Source organism: Equus asinus, chromosome 20 (assembly GCF_041296235.1).
Source record: "Equus asinus isolate D_3611 breed Donkey chromosome 20, EquAss-T2T_v2, whole genome shotgun sequence".
In the NCBI taxonomy this organism is placed as follows: Eukaryota; Metazoa; Chordata; class Mammalia; order Perissodactyla; family Equidae; genus Equus; species Equus asinus.
The window spans coordinates 55,463,815-55,485,375 of NC_091809.1; the positions used below are offsets into that span (position 1 = coordinate 55,463,815).

The 21,561-nt window shown below is 37.3% G+C and overlaps 1 protein-coding gene across 11 annotated transcripts in view; it reads right to left on the reverse strand.

Annotated features, from left to right (window-relative positions):
- Positions 1-409: 409 nt before the first annotated feature.
- Positions 410-21,561, reverse strand: part of ELMOD1 (ELMO domain containing 1) — a 63,736-nt gene continuing 42,584 nt past the window's right edge. For 6 of the 11 annotated variants that reach the window (XM_070490344.1, XM_070490349.1, XM_070490350.1 and 3 more), the window contains 6 exons: positions 19,396-19,529; positions 16,262-16,330; positions 15,730-15,753; positions 12,234-12,284; positions 10,695-10,828; positions 410-1,822 (listed from right to left, as the gene is read on the reverse strand). In XM_070490344.1, coding sequence (XP_070346445.1) covers positions 1,650-1,822; positions 10,695-10,828; positions 12,234-12,284; positions 15,730-15,753; positions 16,262-16,330; positions 19,396-19,529 — 585 coding nt within the window. In that variant the 3' untranslated portion in view covers positions 410-1,649. The remainder of the gene's footprint in view (positions 1,823-10,694; positions 10,829-12,233; positions 12,285-15,729; positions 15,754-16,261; positions 16,331-19,395; positions 19,530-21,561) is intronic. The other 5 variants (XM_070490348.1, XM_070490351.1, XM_070490352.1 and 2 more) reach the window with 1 other exon arrangement.

Here is a 21,561-nt window from a genome sequence, read left to right on the forward strand (position 1 = left end):
TTCACAAGTTCTTACCTACTCCAGAGGGAACATATATTCTTGTTGTTACTCACAGGATACAACACGCATTAACCCACTCCTTCCCTTCCCCATTCTAAGAAATGGACAAGGAAACCACAGGCAACTTAATGTTTCCTTGATCAGCTGCCTATCAGTAGACAAACCATGCTTCACAGGAAGGTGCAAAGAAAAGCTGGATCTTACTCTTTCATTAAAGCACCACCAGGCCTCAAGATTAGTTAAATAAAAGAAGTCCCTGAGACATGACACACTAATTTACACCTGGTTACTCTGAATGATCACGTGACTTCTATTTGGCGCCAGGTCTGTGACATTTTACTCACTCACATATTTGCATATTCAGAAGCTGTATGAGCATAAAACTATTAAAAATGAAATCCACTATACATTACAGTAGAATGACATGTAATTTATTCATATAACCGACAGTTAGGCAGTACTGAAAATTCATTTAAATAAGCAAGTGATTACACAAATGTCTAATAATACTAAAATTGATAGTCAGAAGGTATAAAATACCATGGGTATGAAATGCCATGGTAAGTACTATTCAACAGACTACAATCATAATTCCAAACTAAATCATGGTTTTTAAAATGATTTTTAGCAGTTTTGGAATGGTTTGATTTTTCCCCCCTTCCAAGCAATGTACTTCTTCTACTGATGTAAGACAAGGTCATTATTTTCAAGAAATATTGCAGAACAACATAGCTCGGGTTTCTCTCTTGTAACGCATTTTCTTGCAAACTGTTTTTTAATATTGCCTCTTGACATAGAAAACAAACCAGTCAGCACTCGGTTCCCTAAGCTTGGATTCTTGGATCAGAACAGCGCCAGGGTGTAACTCTGAGTTCAACAAGAGGCCGGCAGTGAAAAACCTTTTGCAGCTTTTGAAATATGCATACTTCTTTTCTGAGGCTCCAAGCATCACAAACATATGTAGGGATCCAAGCCAATGAAATTATGGGAATAAAATAATTTGATAGCCAGATGACTATGACAGAATTGTAACTGGGTGTAAGTTACGATATAATTCCGCGGTACTTCAAACAAAAACAGCACCTACCTAAAATTGCTTCTTGTAAGCCTTGGTACATTTTCATGAAGCACAGCTATGTTTGCAGGAATGGTTTGGCTTATCATGTGTCTGTCTGTCTGTATTATTTTAAAGTCATACTTTATTAGAATGAGGTCCAAGCATGAACCCAGCTTGAAAAGCTAGCTGCAGTAGTCATGAAACATATCAATAAATTAAAAGGCTTTCACAGAACAAGACTCAGCTAAATCTCTGACATACAAAATACAGCTAGAGAAATACAATTCTTCAATGCTGAATTATGAGGGGGAGGAAAACAATCTAAAAAAATAGAAAACTCTCTCCATACCTGGGTGTCAAGGCAAGATGCAACACTGCATAATGCCACAATATGAGCAGTCACTGGATGACAGATTCTCCAGAAACAGTGGTATCGGGGGATCTGGTAATTATGACCAAGAGATGAAAATACTGTACCAAAAGGCATGCATACAATTACTGTGCATTCAGTGTGTGAGCTGGGATCTAAGCAGAGAACTAACACGACAATGAGGCAGTGTTCCGGGGCATCCATTAAAACCAGCGTGGGTGACTACATGTTGATTAAACCTTCCGAGGCAGCAAAGTGTGGGCACAACGCCATGTCTGGGTTCTGCAGCTGTTTTATGATCCTCTTGCGGAATTTCTCCCGCACACGATTAAATTCCATTATGTCCATGGGGTCCTCTTCAATCCAAAACTTATGAAACTCGTGCATCAAATAGCCTGTTAGAGATAAGACAGTGATAAGAACCCTGGTGAAAAAAAAAAGTCCTTAATCACATTCAAAATCAGCCTGAATGCTGGAAGAGATGTCAGACCAAATAACAGCAACCACAGAGCTCAAAGAAAAGATCAAAATACAGCAAATATTGCTGTTAAAAATTATTCTTTAAAATCGGTGCAGTAGAAGCTACCAAGATGCAAGATTTTTGCAATTGGTCTTAGAATTACTCTCACTCTTCTCAAGCAGGAAGAAAAATCAATTCTGCCATCTCTTGAATACGAATCACTTCTGGAACATACTCTGAAAGGCTGACAGTGACTACTTCATCCTTCCCCTCCTAATTAAATTAGCGTAATGGTCTGATTTTCCAAAATTACTCCACTCAGCCTTTTTTTCCTTGATATTCGATTTGAGTAAAGTTTTAAATTACCCTGACAAATCAAACAAATGCATTCTGACAACCTATTATGAGACAATAAAAAATGTAAATCAACTCTGAACAACACAGACTGGTCATTTAACTACATGAAATTGTTAATAAGCCTGCCTTGCTCTGAAACATAATTTCATATTCAAATACTTCTGTGTCTCAAAAAAATGATCCAGATTGGGAAAATTTGGGGAATAAACATGAAGTATTTGATATGAGAACCTATTCATTGTATTCTGTTTTCCCATTGTGCCCCCTCCCTCCACCACATTTAGAATTGAAATGTGAATAGCTTTTTAAAAAGAGAATAAAAGACATTTGTGTATAGTAAATCAATTGCAAGCTCAAATGTCCCCATATATATTAGAAAAAAGTATTTAAGGAAATAATCCTAGTTAAAAAAAAGAAAACCAAACATTAAACTGGCTTTTCTTTGTCTTAACATTGGAAGGCAATAGAAAATAGTTGGGAGTAAGGAGTCTGGAGCCAGAAACCTGATTTGAATCCTAGCTCTTTCAGCTTCATGGGGAAGGAGTGAGCAGCAGAGATAGTAGGAGGCATAGGAAGAGAATTTTGGAACAAACGTACTAAATTCTAATAGTAAAAAAAAAAATCAACAGCTTTTGTTTGTCTGGTAACTAGCTGCTTATGGGAAAACCTTCAGCATAGCTCCATAAAACAGATTTTTAAAAATCTTTATTCATCTCTCGCTACAATACAAAATTAGAAGTGACCTTCCCTCCCACTCCCAACACACTGCCAGAGGCTGGTCCACTTCCACAAACTCACCTCCAATTACTCATCTCATTACATTGTTAAGTATGCTTGTACATCTTTAAGTATTTGGTCTCTCTACAACTACAAGAGGAAGGGTAGTAAGGAAAGAGAGAATTTATTTTACTTTTTTGGGGGTGGTTGATGGTTCCATTTCTTTTAGGACTAGACTGTCTTTGGACCCTCCACACACAGTAACTGATGTGACTGCTTTTAACAACTCTGACGGGGACACACACCAACCCTCACCCGAATAGCTTCTGGGCTACACAAGCCAGGGCTCACTACTGCTGTCATGGAACCTGACGACCTCAGAGAAGCCCCAGACCAGAGCATCAGCGACCCCAGGAGCCATCCCATCTGTCTCTGCTCTATTCTGTACTTGGATTCCCCAAGGTGGCATCCAGCCTTGAACTCTTCTGGTAAACAACACTGACATTAGCCTGTTCCAAGATGAAGAACCTGATTCTTAAAAGGTTCTTCATCACACGGGGCCAAAGTATGTTGCCCTGTATTTCTCGGAACAAATTCAATCCTTCTCCAACTCAAATATTTGAAGTGCCCTTCATGCACTGGGTGTCTCTCTTTTCCAAGTTAAGCATCCCTATTTCTCTTCACCATTTCTTGCATGCCATAACTTGGAGCTGTTTATCATCCTGGTCATTTCAGTGAAACGCTAACAGAAACTTGTTTCCTCTACTCTCAGTATCTTATTCAACCCAAAGAATTCAACCATCTATCCATCTAGTGACTGGGCAAACTCCTAAGGTACCCAAAGAATGGTATGGGGAACTCTCTAAAAACACAGACCCTTCCAGATTCAACCAGATATCGCAGTCAGTAAGGGGAACCTTACATCACTAAGTTTGTGATGGCCTTTAGTCTAGACGATGGTCTCTAGGAGATGCTCTCTTTTTAAGTTCCCTTGGCTTCTTTCTAAATATTGTAATTTTTATGGTTCTAAATGAAATCTATGATCATTTATAATTTCTTCTTCCCTTGCTGTATAAAATACACACATAATTTTCCTGACTTGGCCTCTGAGCTTAAATAAACACAACTGAGCTGTTCATATCTAGAGTCAAGTTTCCTATTCTATGAATTAAAATAATCCATGATGAATGAAAAGCATCTCATTAGTATGTCATGAACGACAAAGTCTTTACTCCTATTGACAGTAATAAATAGGAACTGTAAAAAAAACAATCTTTTAATGAAGAATTCATTTTTCCACAATGTAGATAAAAATATTCACTCTTCTACAACATGCAGGTATATTGGCAACTCACTCCAAAGGTGATCGAGTATAGCAGAATTTTAGGAGAATGCAGATCCATTTGGTTTCCCCATTTTTCTACCTTACATGCAATTATAGAAAAACATTTTGAAAGGTTTAAAAGACAGGCTAGGATAAGAGTAGAGGTGGGGGTGGTTCATCTTCTCAACCATTCTCAGGATCCTTCCTCTTAAGGCTATAGCAGTCAAGCTGTAAAGACTTGAGACTCTCTTTCTTTATCCCATCAGGAAAATAGAGACTGCATAACGTGATTTTAATCAAAATGCAGAAATAGTTGCTTGGCTTCCAGGGTGCATATTATAATTATAAAACTCCACTCATTTATGTAACATTACAGAGTGTTCAAAAATCCATTTGGTCAATTGGTCAATTGGCCCACCTACCAATTAACAATATGCAACAGATACAAAAGAAGGTAGAGTTCCTATGCTCCTCAATTCTTGGTCTCTCAGTGACAGGGACCCAGGTAGATGATTTCAGATGATGATTTCTTAGCTAAGGAAGCCAATAAAACGGCATGGAAAGTAGAGGAAGGAAACAGTGGCCAGGCTATTGCTTACAATCTCTTATTTAATTCTTATAACAGCTTTGTGGAGCAGGTAATGCAGATATATCTTCATTTTACAGTTGAGAACAGTGGGCTTAGAAAAGATACTTGAATGGTTTACAGTTGCACAATTACAGCTTGAAGCTGGAAGCCAGGACCTGAAATCAGCTGACTTCCCACCGTACTAGCAGTCTTTTCCAGTGTAGTCTCTTCCTCAGGCTCTTCCTACTGAATAGTTCCTTCTTTTGAAGGTCAAAGTAAAGATAATTCTTTCTCCTCTTCTGGCCATTGTGCTTTCCTTCTGCTCACTACACCTAACCTTACTTCATTTCAATGGAGCTGTATGTTGAGTGGAGCTTTAAATTGAATGCAATTTTTGTAGCAGTGCAGTGTTCACTGAATAGTACTGTGAAGTCAGAATGATGCGGCTATTATATTCTTTCACCTAGATGAAATACCTGCTTTGAATACTAATTTGGCTTTCCAGTCCAAGCCTGCAGCATATTTGCTGTTGCTTGAATGTGTCTTGGTTTTGCTTCATTGCATTCAGTTAGTAGATAGTAGAGACATATGCAAGGACACAGGTAATTGCAAGAATATTACAGAGGAGAAGCGAGGAACTGATCATGTCCGATGGAGGAACAAGGAATTCAGAGCACAGTTTGCTTCCTCTAGAGAGGGCTGCGACCCTCTGCCTACACCCCAATCCATAGTGGGATTGCTGCTGTGTCTAAAACCTGGTGAGAGCCTTGAGAAAGAAATAATCCTATTGCATGCTTTCTCACCAGAGCTAGGGTTCTCTTGGAAGCATATCAATTCAGGCCAAGGCTAAATTTTTCCAGAGAAACTAGACTCCTTTTCTCTGGCAAAGGACATCATCCAATATTTTAGCCTCCCATCCATCATCCATCCATCCAACAAATAGTTACTGAGCACCTTCTCTGTACCAGGCTCTGTGCTGAGTATACAGCAGGGGACAAAACAAACATTCCTGTCCTTAAACGTCAATTCCTATGATTCTAACTTTGATTCTCTCTTGCAAGAGCTCCCCCACTGTGTGGCCCTGCATTCTCCTCATGCTGAAGAATCCCAAATCTGCCCTTGCAATTCTTCAGACCACCAGAATTTTACATTAGAATGCCCACTATTCATCTCCTTGTGGGTTTCTTTAAAAGAACTCACTCCTAGCATGCTTAAAACTAAACTCATTCTATTTTCCCTCAAAACTGCTTCCCTGGCTTCCCTAAGGAGCATGGTATATACATAGAAATAGGGTAAGTACAAGGGGCAGGAGACAGAGCAAGGGGTTTTATTTATCTACATGCTTATGTTCTTGCAAATGGCTGACGAAGCTCTTCAAGATATGCACCCCCATCCCCACCCCTGCTTTTCCTACTGTCATCTCTAGTCACCCCTCTTCTCAGACCCTCTGCTCTGTTCCTTGAATTCACCATGCTCTGCGTCTTGTGCCTTTGCCCACGCCACTCCCTCCCTCTGTCTAGACCACTCACCCATGGCTGCTCTATTGCCCTCTATTCACCCTTTAGGTCTCGTGGAAAAGGGCATTTGCTTGGGAAGTTTTCCCCAACTCTCAGACCAAGTGAGCTATGCCAGTCATAGGCCTTTTCCATTTTTAAAAACAATATCTTTATTCCTCAATCACAATTCCTCAATTCTTCCCGCCACATTCTCATTATTTGTTTAGATGTCTGCCTTCCTCAGCACAGAACGTAATCTGTAGTAAAACTTCAATAATATTTGTCAGAAATGGTCAGAGTTGTTAAAAGAGTAAATATAATCATCTAGTTGTCAAAGTAGGAGCAGTAATCACATATTGAAGGGACTTTCATTTTCCATTAATAAGTCATAAGGTGTATATATTTTAAAATTTGCTTTTTATTTTTACCTAATTTATACACACACATAATTTAGAGACAAAGAGTTTAACAAGGCTTGTTACAAAAAGCAAACAAAAACCCAGCAGCAACCCCTGCCCTAATTCCTGCTTCCCTGAAGCAACATTTCAACTCTTTCAGCTGAAGCTTTTGATTATTGACCTGCATAGCTCTAACTAACAGACTTTCCATTGCTTGCTTTTTTTCACTTCCCTCAATAGAAGATGAAGATTTGGCTCCCTTTCACTCATTCCAATCACATTATCACATATTTTCTAAAAATTTTCTTTATCTACTTTTATTAACTGCCCTCTTTTTATTTGCTTAGTTTCTACTTATTTAATTTAACTCTAAACTATTCTCTAAGTATGCCAATGTGTTCAACATGGTAGATATTCCATCAATGTCACATTCTTCAAACAGTCTCTCCCAGAGCACTCTGACCTGCTAAAATCTGGGTTTATTTCTCTTGGCCTATTGCATAGATATCATCCTGGGCTTTCCCTTCACCTTCATCCTGAAGATTCTCTTCTCTTCTCTCCTGTAATAGATTTCCTGCTTTCTGGACTCCATTTATTCCTTTTAGAATTACTCTCTTATCTTGTGGAAATGCATCCTTTAGGAACCTTCCTGATAAAGGTACAAGGAGGTTAAATATTTAAGACCTTGCATGTAAGTCTTCATTCTATTCCCACATTTAACAGGTAAATTAGACTGAGTAGAGAATTCTAAATTGGAAATCATATTCCCTTAGATTTTAAAAAACATTCTCTTAAATTTTTGAAGGCATTATTCTACTGTCTTCTAGAATACAATTTTGCTGCTGAGAAGTTCAATGTCATCTTAACTCCCAAATCTTTATGTGAAAGCTTTGGAGGTTTTTAGAATCATCTCTTTCCTGTGTCATAAAATTTCACGATGATGTAGACCTTGGTGTGAATCTATTTTAATCTATTATGCTGGTGCTTACTAGTTTAAATATGAAAACTCATTCTTCAGTTCTGAATATTTTTCTTGATTTATTTCTTTGATTCTCTCCCCTTAGTTTCACTGTTCTTTTTCTGGTACTCCTATTATTCAGATATAAGATGACTTTCTAGATTGGTCCTTTAATTTCTCAACCTTTATTTTCTATTTTTCATCTATACTTTTTGTTCTACTTTCTGGGAGAGTTTTCAGCTTTATCTTCTAATCTGTCTTAGAGATTTCTTTTCTGTTATCTGATTTTTAATTTCTAAGAGCACTCTTCTGTTCTCTGAATGCTCTTTCGATGGCACCTTGCTCTCGTTTCATAGTTGCAATTTCTTTTGTCTTTGGAGATATTAATGACACATATTTTTAAAGTTTTCTTCTCCCTGCATAGTTTCTATTTCCTCTTCTAGTGGCTTTATTTCTGCTTGTTTTAGACTCTTGCTTGAGGCTTTCATGCTTTAGGCTTTTCTTACTGTTCTTGTTATCTAGTGCTGCTTAAGAAGTTATTCTAAAATCCAGTGGCTTAAAACAACTATTTTAATATACTCATGAATTCAGTGGGTTAGGAATTCAGAAAGGGCATTGGGTGGATGGTTCACAATGTCTGGGGTCTCAACTGGGAAGACCTGAAGTTTGGGGTGACTTGACAGCTGCTGGCAGGAATCATTTGGAGGCATCTTCACTCACATGTTTGATGGTAGATACTAGCTGTTGGGTCCTCATCTAAAGCTGTCAGTCAGGTCACCTACATATGGCTGCTGCATGTGTCCTGGACTTCCTCACAACACGGAGACATCAGATCCCTTACATGTGGCTCATGCTTCCAAAGGCAGCTCAGTCCCAGAGAACCAGGCAAATGCCTTTTCTGATCTAGCCTTGGAAGTCACGTAGTGTCAATTCTGCTATACTCTATTGGTCAACTAACCAGCCAGCCCGGATTCAAGCAGTGAGAGGGACAAATAAACCTTACCTCTCAGTGGGAGGAGTGTCAAAAAATTTGAGGACATGTGTTTAACCATCACACTCAGACATCTGATAATCCTTGGTTGTCTCTGAATATTTTCACAGTTGAACTGAACAGCCAGTTGGACTAAGAGCTGATTGAAAGCTCTGAGCATTTAGACAGGGCTTGTTTACTGGGAGCATGACTATAGAGTGATATGGCTGGGCTGTTTCACTGGGGAGCTCCAGAGGTCAACATCTTGAGCTCTTTTCTCTTGGGCTGCTCAGATTCCCCAGAGAAGAGAAGGCCCTGTCAATCTCTTGACTGGCTGCCAAAGTTACAGGAACTGGGTGGGAGAAGGAGTCTGGGCGTCTCAGCTTTCACAACACTTTCGGTATGGTTTGCTGTTAACTGTACCTGATTCTCATCAGACTAGAGATCCTTTATTTGTCTCTCCCTGGAGAATAATCCACCAGCTTCTGCTGGGGAAGGGGAAAGGGAGGAGGTTTGGGTCTCTAAGAGCTTCTCATCATACTTTCAAGCAACCTCGCTGTTTTTGGTCCTACCTTCACCCCCATTTCCAGAGATACCTAATGCTGCCAATTCTTGAACCTTCTGGGGAGTCCTATGGAATAAATTAAGTTGCTTCTTAACTTTCCACACTACCTGTTTGGGATTTGCTCTCTCAGGACTACTAAATCAGTTACTACCTAATCTGTTTCTCTGCTTTCAAAATAAGGTTTTTCTTGCCTTGTTTCTGATTTTTCCTGTCCTTGTGGATTTATGTTTTCTTTGAAAAATTCCTTTATATTAACTTTAATGAAGTTTCAGAAGGGAGCATAACGCATGCTCTCTTTAACCAGAAGTCCTGATTAATCAGATACAAAAGAAGACAAGACCCTAGATAATATAATCACTATTAATTTAGGAACTTAGATAAAATAAATTGCTATTAACTCGTGATGTTATCACATTTTAAAAATGAACTGGAGAACAGTACTGCCCTGTGGTGGATTTGAGGTGAAACAACTATGTCTCAACCATACTTAGAAAGAGTGGCAGAACTGTTTAGCAAATTATCAGCAAAAAAAATCTGAAAGAGAAGGAGAAGAAAAACTGAGATTTTCTTGCTAAGAAAGCCTAGGTCCAAGGCCCTCAGGGTGGCAGGCATGGTTTAAGTGACGTTTCTCCTTTAATTTGCCTAGGTTGCTGGACAACTTGGTGGACTAGCTTTCCGTTTCCTCCAAACCAGGTTGCGTCAGGCCCACAGGATCATAATGACATACAGCTGGATTTTAGGATTCTGCCTCCAGGAATGGAGACTAGCATCGCAGGGCTCTACCATACAGTCTCAGTCTTTATCTTCTGAAACCTCAGCACAGCTGCAGCCCCGAAGGATACCCCTCAGTCAAGCACAACGTAAGGCTCTGGTTCAAAGCCACCAATACTTCCCTCTACTAGCACCTACTCTTAGAGGGTAGCAATGGTAGTGTTAGTAGTAAAAGTAATACCAATGACAAATCTACCACCATCAGTATCACCCACTAAACCAACACCTTTTCTTTCTAATATTCACTGAGCACTAACTACGGGGCCGGCTTATAACAACTTTTGATCTATCATTTCATTCTATCTTCATAGCACCTCTATAAGGAAAGGATTCCTTTTATAGATGAGATAACTGAGGCTTAGTGAGATCTCAGGCTGTCTTGAGAGCCTGCATTAAGTGCTATGCCATGCTGGGTCAAAGGGAGAGAGAGACACCCATAATGTCTTTAAATCAGACCAGAAGTGATTCATTGGCTATTATGCAAGGGCTGGGAAAGAGGAAAAATCCACCATGCCTGAAAATATAAGTGTGGGTTTTTTAATGAGAAAACCAACAAACAATCTAAACTGAAGGAAGAAGTTCAAAGGCCCCAGAGCAGGCAAATCACAGGGATCTCTCAGCTTTGATCCTGGTTGAGTGTTCTATAGAAACCTACATTGATAATTAAGCAACAGGACACTTACAGAATGTTTGTTGGAAGTGAGACAATGTTGGAGCTTCTGGGGCGATGTTGTAGAAATGAGTTTTTAGAGCTCCACTCACCAGTAGATTATATGCCAGATCAGTTATATTGATGCCCACGATTGCAAATGAGTACCTGTAAAGCATAAACCACAAAACCAACTGTGTGTCACATATGGGAAAGAAGCATTTAAAAATATGATAATCTGATTATTAAATTACTATTAAATTATTAGAATGGCAGGTTACCCTTCCCTCTCGATCAAAACCCTGAATTTTGTAATTTACCAGAAAATTTGAGTAATATGTACCAAGAGAATTGAGAGTTCATATGCTTTGACTTGGTAATTCCATTCCCAAATATATGAGAGAAAAAAATCAGAAAGTGACAAAGCTTTATATGCAAGGATATTCACTGCAGCATTATTTATGATGGCAATGGCATGGAAACTATTAAAATACTCTAAAAAAATGATTGGTGAAATAAATGATGGTAATCTCATGTAACATACTATAGCCAATAAAAACTATATTTCTAGAGATTATTTAAGCAGGATATAAAACATGTAGAGAATAGGCCAAGTTTTATTATATACACACAAACGTGCACAGAAAACAGGCTAAAATGAAATGCTACAAAATACTAATATTTGTGTGTTAGAGTAGTAAGATTGGGGTGATTTTTTTTTTCTATTTACTTTCCTATATTTTCTTTTTTTTTTTTTAAAGATTGGTACCTGAGCTAACAACCGTTGCCAATCATTTTTTTTTTTGTCTGTTTTTTCTCCCCAAATGCCCCCAGTACATAGCTGTCTATTTCAGTTGTGGTTCCTTCTAGTTTTGGCATGTGGGATGCCATCTCAGCATGGCCTAATGAGCGGTGCCATGTCTGTGCCCAGGATCCAAACCAGTGAAACCCTGGGCCGCTGAAGCAGAGCGCACTTAACCACTCAGCCATGGGGCCGGCCCCTACTTTCCTATATTTTCTAAATGTTCTATGACAAATTATATAATACTCTTAAAATTAGGAAGCACTTAAATAAGTATCTTAACACTCAAGGTACATTTTCTAGTCCTTTTTCTACATATCTGTCAAAAATGAAATGGAACTGAGTTCTTAAGTCCTCTCTGGTAATATAAATCCAACACATTAAAAAAAAGTTCTCTTTTCAGAAATATTTTTGGATGAAATGGGGAATTATAAAAAAAAACTTCTAAAGTAAGTTTTTATCTGATACTTGATAGAAATTCTTAAAAGAAAATTACCAAATATACTTCTAAATGATAATTTCTGAAAATCATTTCTATATAGTTCATTTTCTAAACCTTGTCAGTTGGTCACAGGCAATGTAGTATCATGTAATCATATAAATAAAGCCAAAAACATATAAGCAGGTCCTTTTAAAAATTCAACTGGATTGTATATTTCCATCAGGACAAGTGGGTCCTCATCCTTGTCATCTTTCACAGTGCCCTTAGGACATTTTTGCTCTGGTTCTGGTTCAGACTGACACCCTTCATATACGAAATCCCCAACTCACCCAATTGCTTTATCCATCCTTTTCTTCTCCCAGTCTGCTTTGCTGAATTTGCTGAATGGATGAATGAACAAATAAATAAATATGATTTAATTTCTAATTGGTACTTGTTCCCTTAATGTTTATGTTAAAACAGTCAACTAGATGCAGAGATCTGTAACTTGGTTATCAAAACTAATCAACTTCCATGTCATCTATTAAAAAGCCACAATACAATTTATATGGAGCTCAGGAATGGAATTATTTAAAGCCATGCTACTTATCCTGTATTCACTTTAGTACAGTAGTGGGAGACAGCCCTAAAGGCCAATATTAAAATACTCTTTCACACTATCAGTAATTATCAAACACAACACTTCCTCCATGAAACCTCGCCTGGCCTCTCTCTCTCCTCTAACTAGATGCTACCTCCCGCTCTCATGATTTCCCATTGCACCTCATTTGGTTTATCTCAGGGTATTTATCCTACTCAGCCCTATTTGCAATGTCTGGCACACAGTAGATGCCAAGTAAACGTTTATAGATTCAGTTAGTGAAAGACAGAAAGAAAGGAAGGAAGGAGGGAGAGGAGGAAAGAAGAAAGGGAAGGAGGATATCTAGGTTTTAAAAATTCCAACAAGTGCTATGGCATTTCCTCCAGCTAAGCTAAGACAGCTAACACATAGCAGTTCCATTTTAATCCACTTCAGAATTTGAGCTTCTGAATAAGACTGTTTGAAGAGAGCATTCTGTCACAGAAGCACTTGGAAAATACTGCCTTGCCTTTCATTACTTTGTGCACTTGTTTATCCCCCCCATTCTCACCCCCTCCATGCTGCCAATGTCTTATAGGCAGGAGCCACGCTCCACACTTCTTTGTGGCTAATGTAACTTTCATTCGTTGTTTTACACTAAAAAATGTGATTAGCATTTAAACTAAATAAAATTTTAAAACTAGAGTTGTTATGAACATTTAGTTTTCATCTAAGTAGGAGAAGAGAGAGTTCTCATAATACACTGCAAACACTACATTAAAAGATACATGTAATACACACAGCGCAAGACCACAAAAACATGATGAGAAATATATGTACTTTCTACTCAGTACATGACTCATTATAATTCAAAGTAACTGCCTTTACTTTAGTTCATGTTAAAATATGCCACCTCTTTCATTTGTTTGTTTTTGGTGAAGAAGATTGGCCCTGAGTTAACATCTATTGCCAATCCTCCCCTTTTTGCTTGAGGAAGATTGTTTGGTGAGTTAACACCTGTGCCAACCTTCCTCTATTTTGTATGTGGGACACTGCCACAGCATGGCTTGATGACCAGTGTGTAGATCCACACCTGGGATCTGAACCCATGAACTCCGCCAAAGCAGAGTGTGTGAACTTGACCACTACACCACCAGGCCGGCCCAGTCACCTCTTTTTAAAGTGTAACTGCCAACTAACCAACCAACCAGCCAAAGAGGCATCAGGAGATTTTTATCTAAAAAGACTTATAACCAAACTAAAATGAGTTAGGCATGAAATTTAGGAAAGTTTATGTAAATGAATTTATAAGCACCTATTTGTTTTTTTTTTAAAGATTTTATTTTTCCTTTTTCTCCCCAAAGCCCCCCAGTATATAGCTGTATATTCTTCATTGTGGGTCCTTCTAGTTGTGGCATGTGGGACGCTGCCTCAGCGTGGTTTGAGGAGCAGTGCCAAGTCCGCGCCCAGGATTCGAACCAACGAAACACTGGGCCGCCTGCAGCGGAGCACGTGAACTTAACCACTCGGCCACGGGGCCAGCCCCATAAGCACCTATTTTCTCTTCAACAAATCATAAATATATAGTGTCTCTGTATTTGTTAAGTGAAATCTCTATCTGCATTGGAAATATAAGAAAAGGCCAAAAGACCTCCACTCATGTGATTACTTATAGGATATCCTGGCCCAAAGAGAAGGAATCCCTCCCTTCAGGAAACACACACACACACAACAAAAAAACAAACAAAAACTTAATAGTCAAAATTTTCCTCTTAAACTTCAATCTACTTTTATCCCTCAAGTTACTTCAGGACTCAATGGATGGATGTTCACAAGAGCAATCACATATGCTTGCTGAAGAATAGACAGGAAAGAACTTTCTTTACTATATATTGGCTTCTCCGTGTTGAACCCCTGAAATATTCAGGGCCTGACAGAAACTACGTTGATATGGCAATCAGTCAACATACACTTCTTTCAGACAATGATGAAGGACAGTAGCATTTTCAAAACATTTTGATTTGTATTCAGAGACATTTACCATGAATTTGAAGTGATGCGTACTTGAACTTCATCTAGTCAATTTTATTGTAGCTTGAGGGACAAAGCCTGGTAGTTTTATCTACATGTCTACACACACAAACACACACACACACACACAAATGCTAGGCTCTCCTTAAATAAGAACAATCACACAAACCCTGAAATACCTCCTCTCTGATAGCTGACACAGGAGATAAAACTATAAAGCCTTTTTTGGAGAACGGCTCATAGACAAAATTAACCTCCCTCCAATGGTCAATCAAAAAATATTTGAAGCTTATTGTCACTTCCCGAGGACCATGGAGGATTCCTGTCCTCTGGCTGGTGCTCCTCCAGGAAATGCCACTTGTCAGTGCACACAGACGACTCAGCCAATTTTAGAGGGATTATGTTACAGAAATATGCAATTCAGAAAATGTAGTTAATAAATAAAATAAATTAAAAAAATTAAAATTGATTTTAACCATGTAATATGTCAAGAAAGAGCTAAATGGTCTTAATGTTTTCCAAAAAGTAAATAAAAGGTAAAGAAAATGAAAATTTAATCTTATAAAAGATTACAAATACAAATTTGGGACATACAGTATGATTTAATGAACCTTAGCCAATAGCAGCTAGAATAAGTAAAATAGCAAGGTGGGAGAGGGGCCCCAAAGTCAACCTGTTTCTGAATTTCAACAACAGTGTATGAAATTTTGGACTTATTTAGCAAACATGAGTGCTAACAAGGAACTTGCTATGCTGAGGAGAAAAAAGTGAGACAAAACCACGACTGCAAATAGTAGAACTCCTTATAATAAGAGTGAAGTATATATAAATAATAACTACTATTTATAATAATAAAATTAGAAATATACTAATAGAAGAGCAAATTTGCTCTGTGCAACAAATTTCCCAAATAAAATGTCCCTCTCTGGCGAGTAGGTGGGGTCACAGCACACGTGATGAGGGATCAGCCTTTAGGTGAAGTGTTCAAAATGTGTCTCCAACCAGCATAGTTAAGGCTGTAGAAAGACTCTGACATTTTCTATCAGGTTGGTCTAATCTGATTTTTCCTTCACTAAAACACAGCCCAAATATAATAAAACTATATCATATAAAAAGTTGGGAAATGTTGCTTTTTGAAATTTTTTCATGAATTTATATTTCTTTAAAAATTTTTACTCACACTTATTCTAAAATAAAATAAAAGTAACAAAACACAAAAGCAAAGAAAAGAATACCTTATTTCCTCTTTAGTGATATCCCTTCATGTAATCAGTTAAAGAAAAAAAAATTAGAAAGGTAAATGAAAGTGCAAATAATTCAGAATCTAAAATTTTACAAAAAGCAAATCAAAAAACCCACCTCAGCAATTCCAGACTTTCTCAGTTGGCCCCTGACATCATGACTTCCATTCTCCCCTCTATTCCCCCATCATGCTCCCTTGTCTCTGAACTCTTTCTCCCAGACTCTGCTTCCTCTTTCTTCCAGGCCCACATCCTTAATCTTCCAGGACCCCAGTGATGTTATTAGTGCCTTTAAATACATATGTCACTTGAATGGTGCCACTTCACATCCTAAATCCCGAAATAAGAACTGGAAGTTTTAACTTCCCTGTTCAGCATTTGTCAAAATGGCGCATGTGAAAGAGCTTTCAGTCTCACCTCAGCTGGGCTGACTCTCCTGAGAATCACATCAGTATATCCACTAGGAGACGAAGTTAATTCTACCTAATCCATAAAGCCTAATGCATCTTTTATTTCCAACAATTACCTGCACTTGGGATGAAGAGAGTCAGAGAGGACCTGCTGAGCTGCCGCCGAGTCCCTTTCAGCAAAATACCTGTGGTTGGAGGGAAAGAAAACCGTAAGTCCACACCTGTGGATTACATTCATTTTAATCCAATCTCAGGCCACTTTGCATTCAGAGATGGACATCAGCAGAAGATCATCGCTTGTTTCAGCTCCTCCAGAGAATGAAAAGCTTTTCATAATAGAATTTTCCAAATATACTGACAGAATAATAGAGTAGTTGTAAAACTCACACAGATTTAGGAATGAGTCCGGTAGGTTTGAAACTTAGTTATGAACTTTACCATCCCCAGAGAGCTAAGAATATTCTTCTTAAGGAGGGATAGAAGTCAGACAGAGAAAGATAAATACTGTATGATTTCACTCATATGTGGAAGATAAACACATAGATAAGGAGAACAGGTTAGTGGTTGCCAGAGGGGAAGGGGGTGGGGGGAGGGTGGATGGGGTAAAGGGGCACATATGTATGGTGACAGATAAAAACTAGACTATTGGTGGTGAGCACAATGCAGTCTATACAGAAACTGAAATATAATAATGTACATCTGAAATTACACAATGTTATAAGCCAATATGACCTCAATAAAATTAAAAAAAAAAAAAAGAAGGGATATAGATGGGGGGCAGGATGAGGCCCCTCAGAAGGCAGAAGCCTGGATGAAAGGGACATGGTGAGGGGCTGTGACAGCCAAAGTTGGAGAGAGAGAAAGAGATTAGAGGAAGAGAGAGAGGATGCGTTTCAAATGCATTTTTCTTGGAGCATATACATGCAGTATTTGAATTCTGGATGAACGGAAAATATCTTATAGAGCTTAGGGATGTTAAAAATAAAATTCTGTTCTGGGGAGAAAGGCACAGTGAAGCTTCCTAATAAACACAAAAAGCTTACATACTCTCAAAAACACATTGTAAAAAGTGCTTCATAAAGAATTATAAAGTAAAATTATAGCATATATTACTTAACTTGATGTATATAAATTTCTTGCATAAATCTAAACCATAAACAAGCTCTTGAATTTTCTCTCAGAAAATCTCAAACCAAAGTCAGCAATTTGAACACATATGTCCATGATTATTAATAAAATTGAGTCTATTTTCATACTGCTGTTGGTCATCCTGGTTTCGTCTTTTATATCTTGTCTGTTCAAATTTCTTGGTCCAGTGTATCTAAAAATGTCTCAAATAAATGAGATAAATAACCAGATAGAGAATAATATCCTGGATATGGATCCTTTATCATTTATATTAGTGCCAGTCTTGGCTTATCTTTTCACTTTGTTTATGGTGGCTTATCCTACAAAAGTTTTCTATTTTAATGTGTGAAATTTATTGATTTTTCTAGTTTATGCTTTTTTTGGTCCGTCTTTAAGAGAGACCTCTTTACACACATATCTGAAAGATTGTCTCCTAAAAGTTGTAAAGACTTGTTTTTGACATTCAATTTGTGAATTGAGGTGAGGTGCAGATTTAATTTTATTTTTTTCTAAATGGAAGGCCAATTGTCCCAGTTCTACATATTCAGAAGCTCATCCTTTACCCACTTATTTGTAACACCACATCTGTTATCAAAATTTACTTTTTATTCATTCACATTACTTAATAATGTGGCATTTAAAACATTTCATAAAAGATTAAACTTCCTAAATTTAAAATAAAGGCACAGATACATGGAAAAAATGGGGTGCCATCAAAAATGACTGAGTAAGGCTTAATTTCTTTTAAAAATACACCACTATCCTCACTAATAGGATGATGTTAAAGGACATAAGAACCAACTTAAAAGGACTCCCTTTGGCTTGAAAAATAATAACTATATGTGGCTCAACTTAAGGGTGAAGAAAATAAGAAGCACAATTAGTTGAATCACAACGAGCATATAAAAACCAGTAGTTACAAATGACATTTAAAAAATACAGACATAAAGCAAAAAAAGGTTTTTTTGGTCACTAACAAGGGAACTAGGACACCAATTCCTCACTCTGAAAACTGGCAACTAAATAGAAAAATTGAGCATCTGTCCTGCCTATATTTTAGAGAAACCAAATTACCATAGTTGATGAAGGAAAATGAGACTTTACAGAATTCCAGCCAAAAGTTGTGGGAAGAATAACAGAATTAGAAGGGCACTTTTCGCATAATTAATTAATTGGTTGAATGAAGATCATAGAAGGACGAAATGATTAGATAAAAGGCTGATGGGGGATTTTGCAATGGATTTTACAGGCTGTGGACCCTCTGATCCATCTCAGCGTAGGACTGGGAGTGGGGACACCACAGGCCTCCCCCCGTGATGTCAACCTGAACCTACTCAAGCCTTTCCAAATACCTCCAATTTTCAGGACATACAGGGAATGGGTACAAATGCAAACAGAAAATCCAGACCATGGGGCACTTTAGAGGACAGCTGACCTGGAATCTTGCACAGGTTAATGACACTGGGGAGGGGACAAAAGGTCACGGCAGAGGGGAGAGACACAATAACTAACTGCAACGTGTAGATCTTGTATGGAACTGAATTAGAACAAAAAAGCTATAAAAAGACATTTTTGAGAGAACTGGGAAATTTTCACATGGACTGGATATACATGACACCAAGGAATCATTGTTAATTTTGTCAGATGTGATAATGGCATTGTGGTTAATGTAAGGTAATACTGATTTTTTTTTAGAGCCACATATTGAAATATGAGGGTGAAATGACAAATAGTATAGGATTTTCATTAACACACCCTCCAAAAAAAACGAGCATTGCAGGTATTTCAAAACCTCAATAATGACTGAATCTGGGTGATCAGTATAAGGAGAGTTCTTTACAATCTTCCCTCTTTATTTGAAGAACTTGAAATTTTTCATAATAAAAAATGAAAAATAAAACCATTTTCAATTTGCTTTAAAAAATCATGATGTTTGTCAAAGAAAGGAAAGATGGTAGTAGCTTTTTAATTCTGCAAACCTGAGTTATCTCTCAGAGGACTGGTGCATTTTCTTGGAGTCCTCTGGGAAGTGGCTTTTTGACCTAATAACTCAACTTTTCCATTTCCATATGAAGAGACCAGAACGTCACTCTAATGCTCAACCATGCTTCATTTTACTTACTGCAAGTTGTACAGTCCCAGGAGTCCCATTCCTCGAAAATCTGTCTTAGGATCATCACCTTGGAAACCAATTTCACACCATTGCTTGGAAATCCGAGATTCCAAAGGAGTATTGGGCTTCAAGAATTTCCATAACTGGAGATAAGAAAGAAAATTAGCCTGTTGATATAAACACAGAAATACTCTTTCCTACTGGCTCAAAAATCTCCTCCTTTACATTATTAGAGGAGATTTGCAAAGCTGAATATATGTAAATACATTACAATTAAAGATTTGATCATCTTTCAATTATGTAAGACATCAGTTCGCAATGTATGGTCTGAAGACTCCTTGGAAGGACCCTAAGACCTTTTCTGAGGGTCTGGGAGGTAAAAACAGTTTCATAATAAAATTAAGATATTATTTGCCTTTTTATTCTCATCTTCTTGTTGAGTATATAGTGGAATTTTCTGGAGGCTGTATGACGTGATGATGTCATCACTCTGAAGGTAATGGACTATGCACTATTTTGGTGTTTTACATCTTTCTGTTTTAATTTCCAATCAGAAATATATATATTTATACATTTAAATATATGTGTATATGTATATATATATATATATTATCTCCCATAAAATCTCTTTGGAGTTCTCAAAAATATTTAAGAGAATTTATTTTTGGTGAGGAAGATTGGCCCTGAGCTAACATCTGTTGTCAATCTTCTTCTTTTTGCTTGAGGAAAATTGACACTGAGCTAACATCTGTGCCAATCTTCCTCTACTTTATGTGGGATGCCACCATAGCGTGGCTTGACGAGCCATGCTAGATCCATGCCTGAGATCCAAACCCACAAATTCCAGGCTGCTGAAGCAGAGCATGTATGAACTTAACCACCACGCCACTGGGCCGGCCCTAAGAGAATATTTTTAAGAGAAAATATTGAGGCTATGTGTTATTCAAATTCTCAGAACATGCTTTTCTACTTATATAGGAAAACTTTTAGCAACATTGTTAACAAAAAGAAGAGTAAACTGACTTGAGTTTCATTTCTCACCTATACCAGGGGTGAGAGCAATAATGGTCATGAATAAACCTCAAAATATATTATCATCTTTAAGAGTTACCTAAAAAAACTTCAATTACAATCAATTATATATATTAATTTACAAATATAAATTCTAAACACTGTGCTGTTCACTGCTTAAGAAACTGGTTCTATTTTTCTAAGTTTTCTACAGGAAGAGAGATTCTGCACATATCATTACTTGAGAGAGAGAGAAAGGTTGAGACACACAGTTGTATAAATACGTAATGCTGGAACCATTAGTTCTGTCTAATAAACAATGATAAGCATGAAAGCAAATTTACTTTTTAGCCTATAAATAATATTTTATATTATATCTTCATTATAGACAAATACAAACGTAAAATATCCCTGTTTCTATTTCAGACATTATCCAAATTTTAAACTGCTTATTCTATGTTATACGATTTCAAAGCTTAAACAGAACAGTAGTACGCAAACATCTTGTTTTATAGCGAATTGCCACATTTCTGACAAGTATAAAATAATGTTCAATGACAGGAAATACTAATCAAAAAAGAGTTGTAATTCATGAAAGTTATTTTAGGCATTAATCCAAAATTACCTATTATTCAAATGACACAATATTTTATGTTAGTTTCACAACAGGTAAATTCAATCTAAAGAGTAAGAAAAAATTTCAGAGGAAAGAAAGTAAATCTATCATGTGCGAAAGCAATATATCAAACAATGGTATAAGAAATCTTTTTTATATTACTTATAGAAGAATTTGCCAGTGCTCTGCATTCCTCGAAACAGAAAATGTTTCTGAGTTCATCAGAAAAGTACTAAAAGATGTGAGAAAAGGTCACTTAAAAAATCCTTTGGGAACTGATTTGGTTACTGCTACAATGGAAAAAAAAAAAGAAACAAAAGGAAACAGATTGTAAAGCTCATCACATTCATTTAAATAACATTTTTAAGTAATCTCAGGGTCCTACACAGTTTAAAAATACCTAGTTTCATGAGTGAGTGGAGTAAAATGGCAAAAGCAAGCATTTTATTTCTACAGGTAAAGTTACAAGCCTCATTCATCAGGGGAATACTTTGTTTGTGGGGTAAAAAGTTTGAATAATAAAATGCTTTAAAAAAACCCTCCATTTT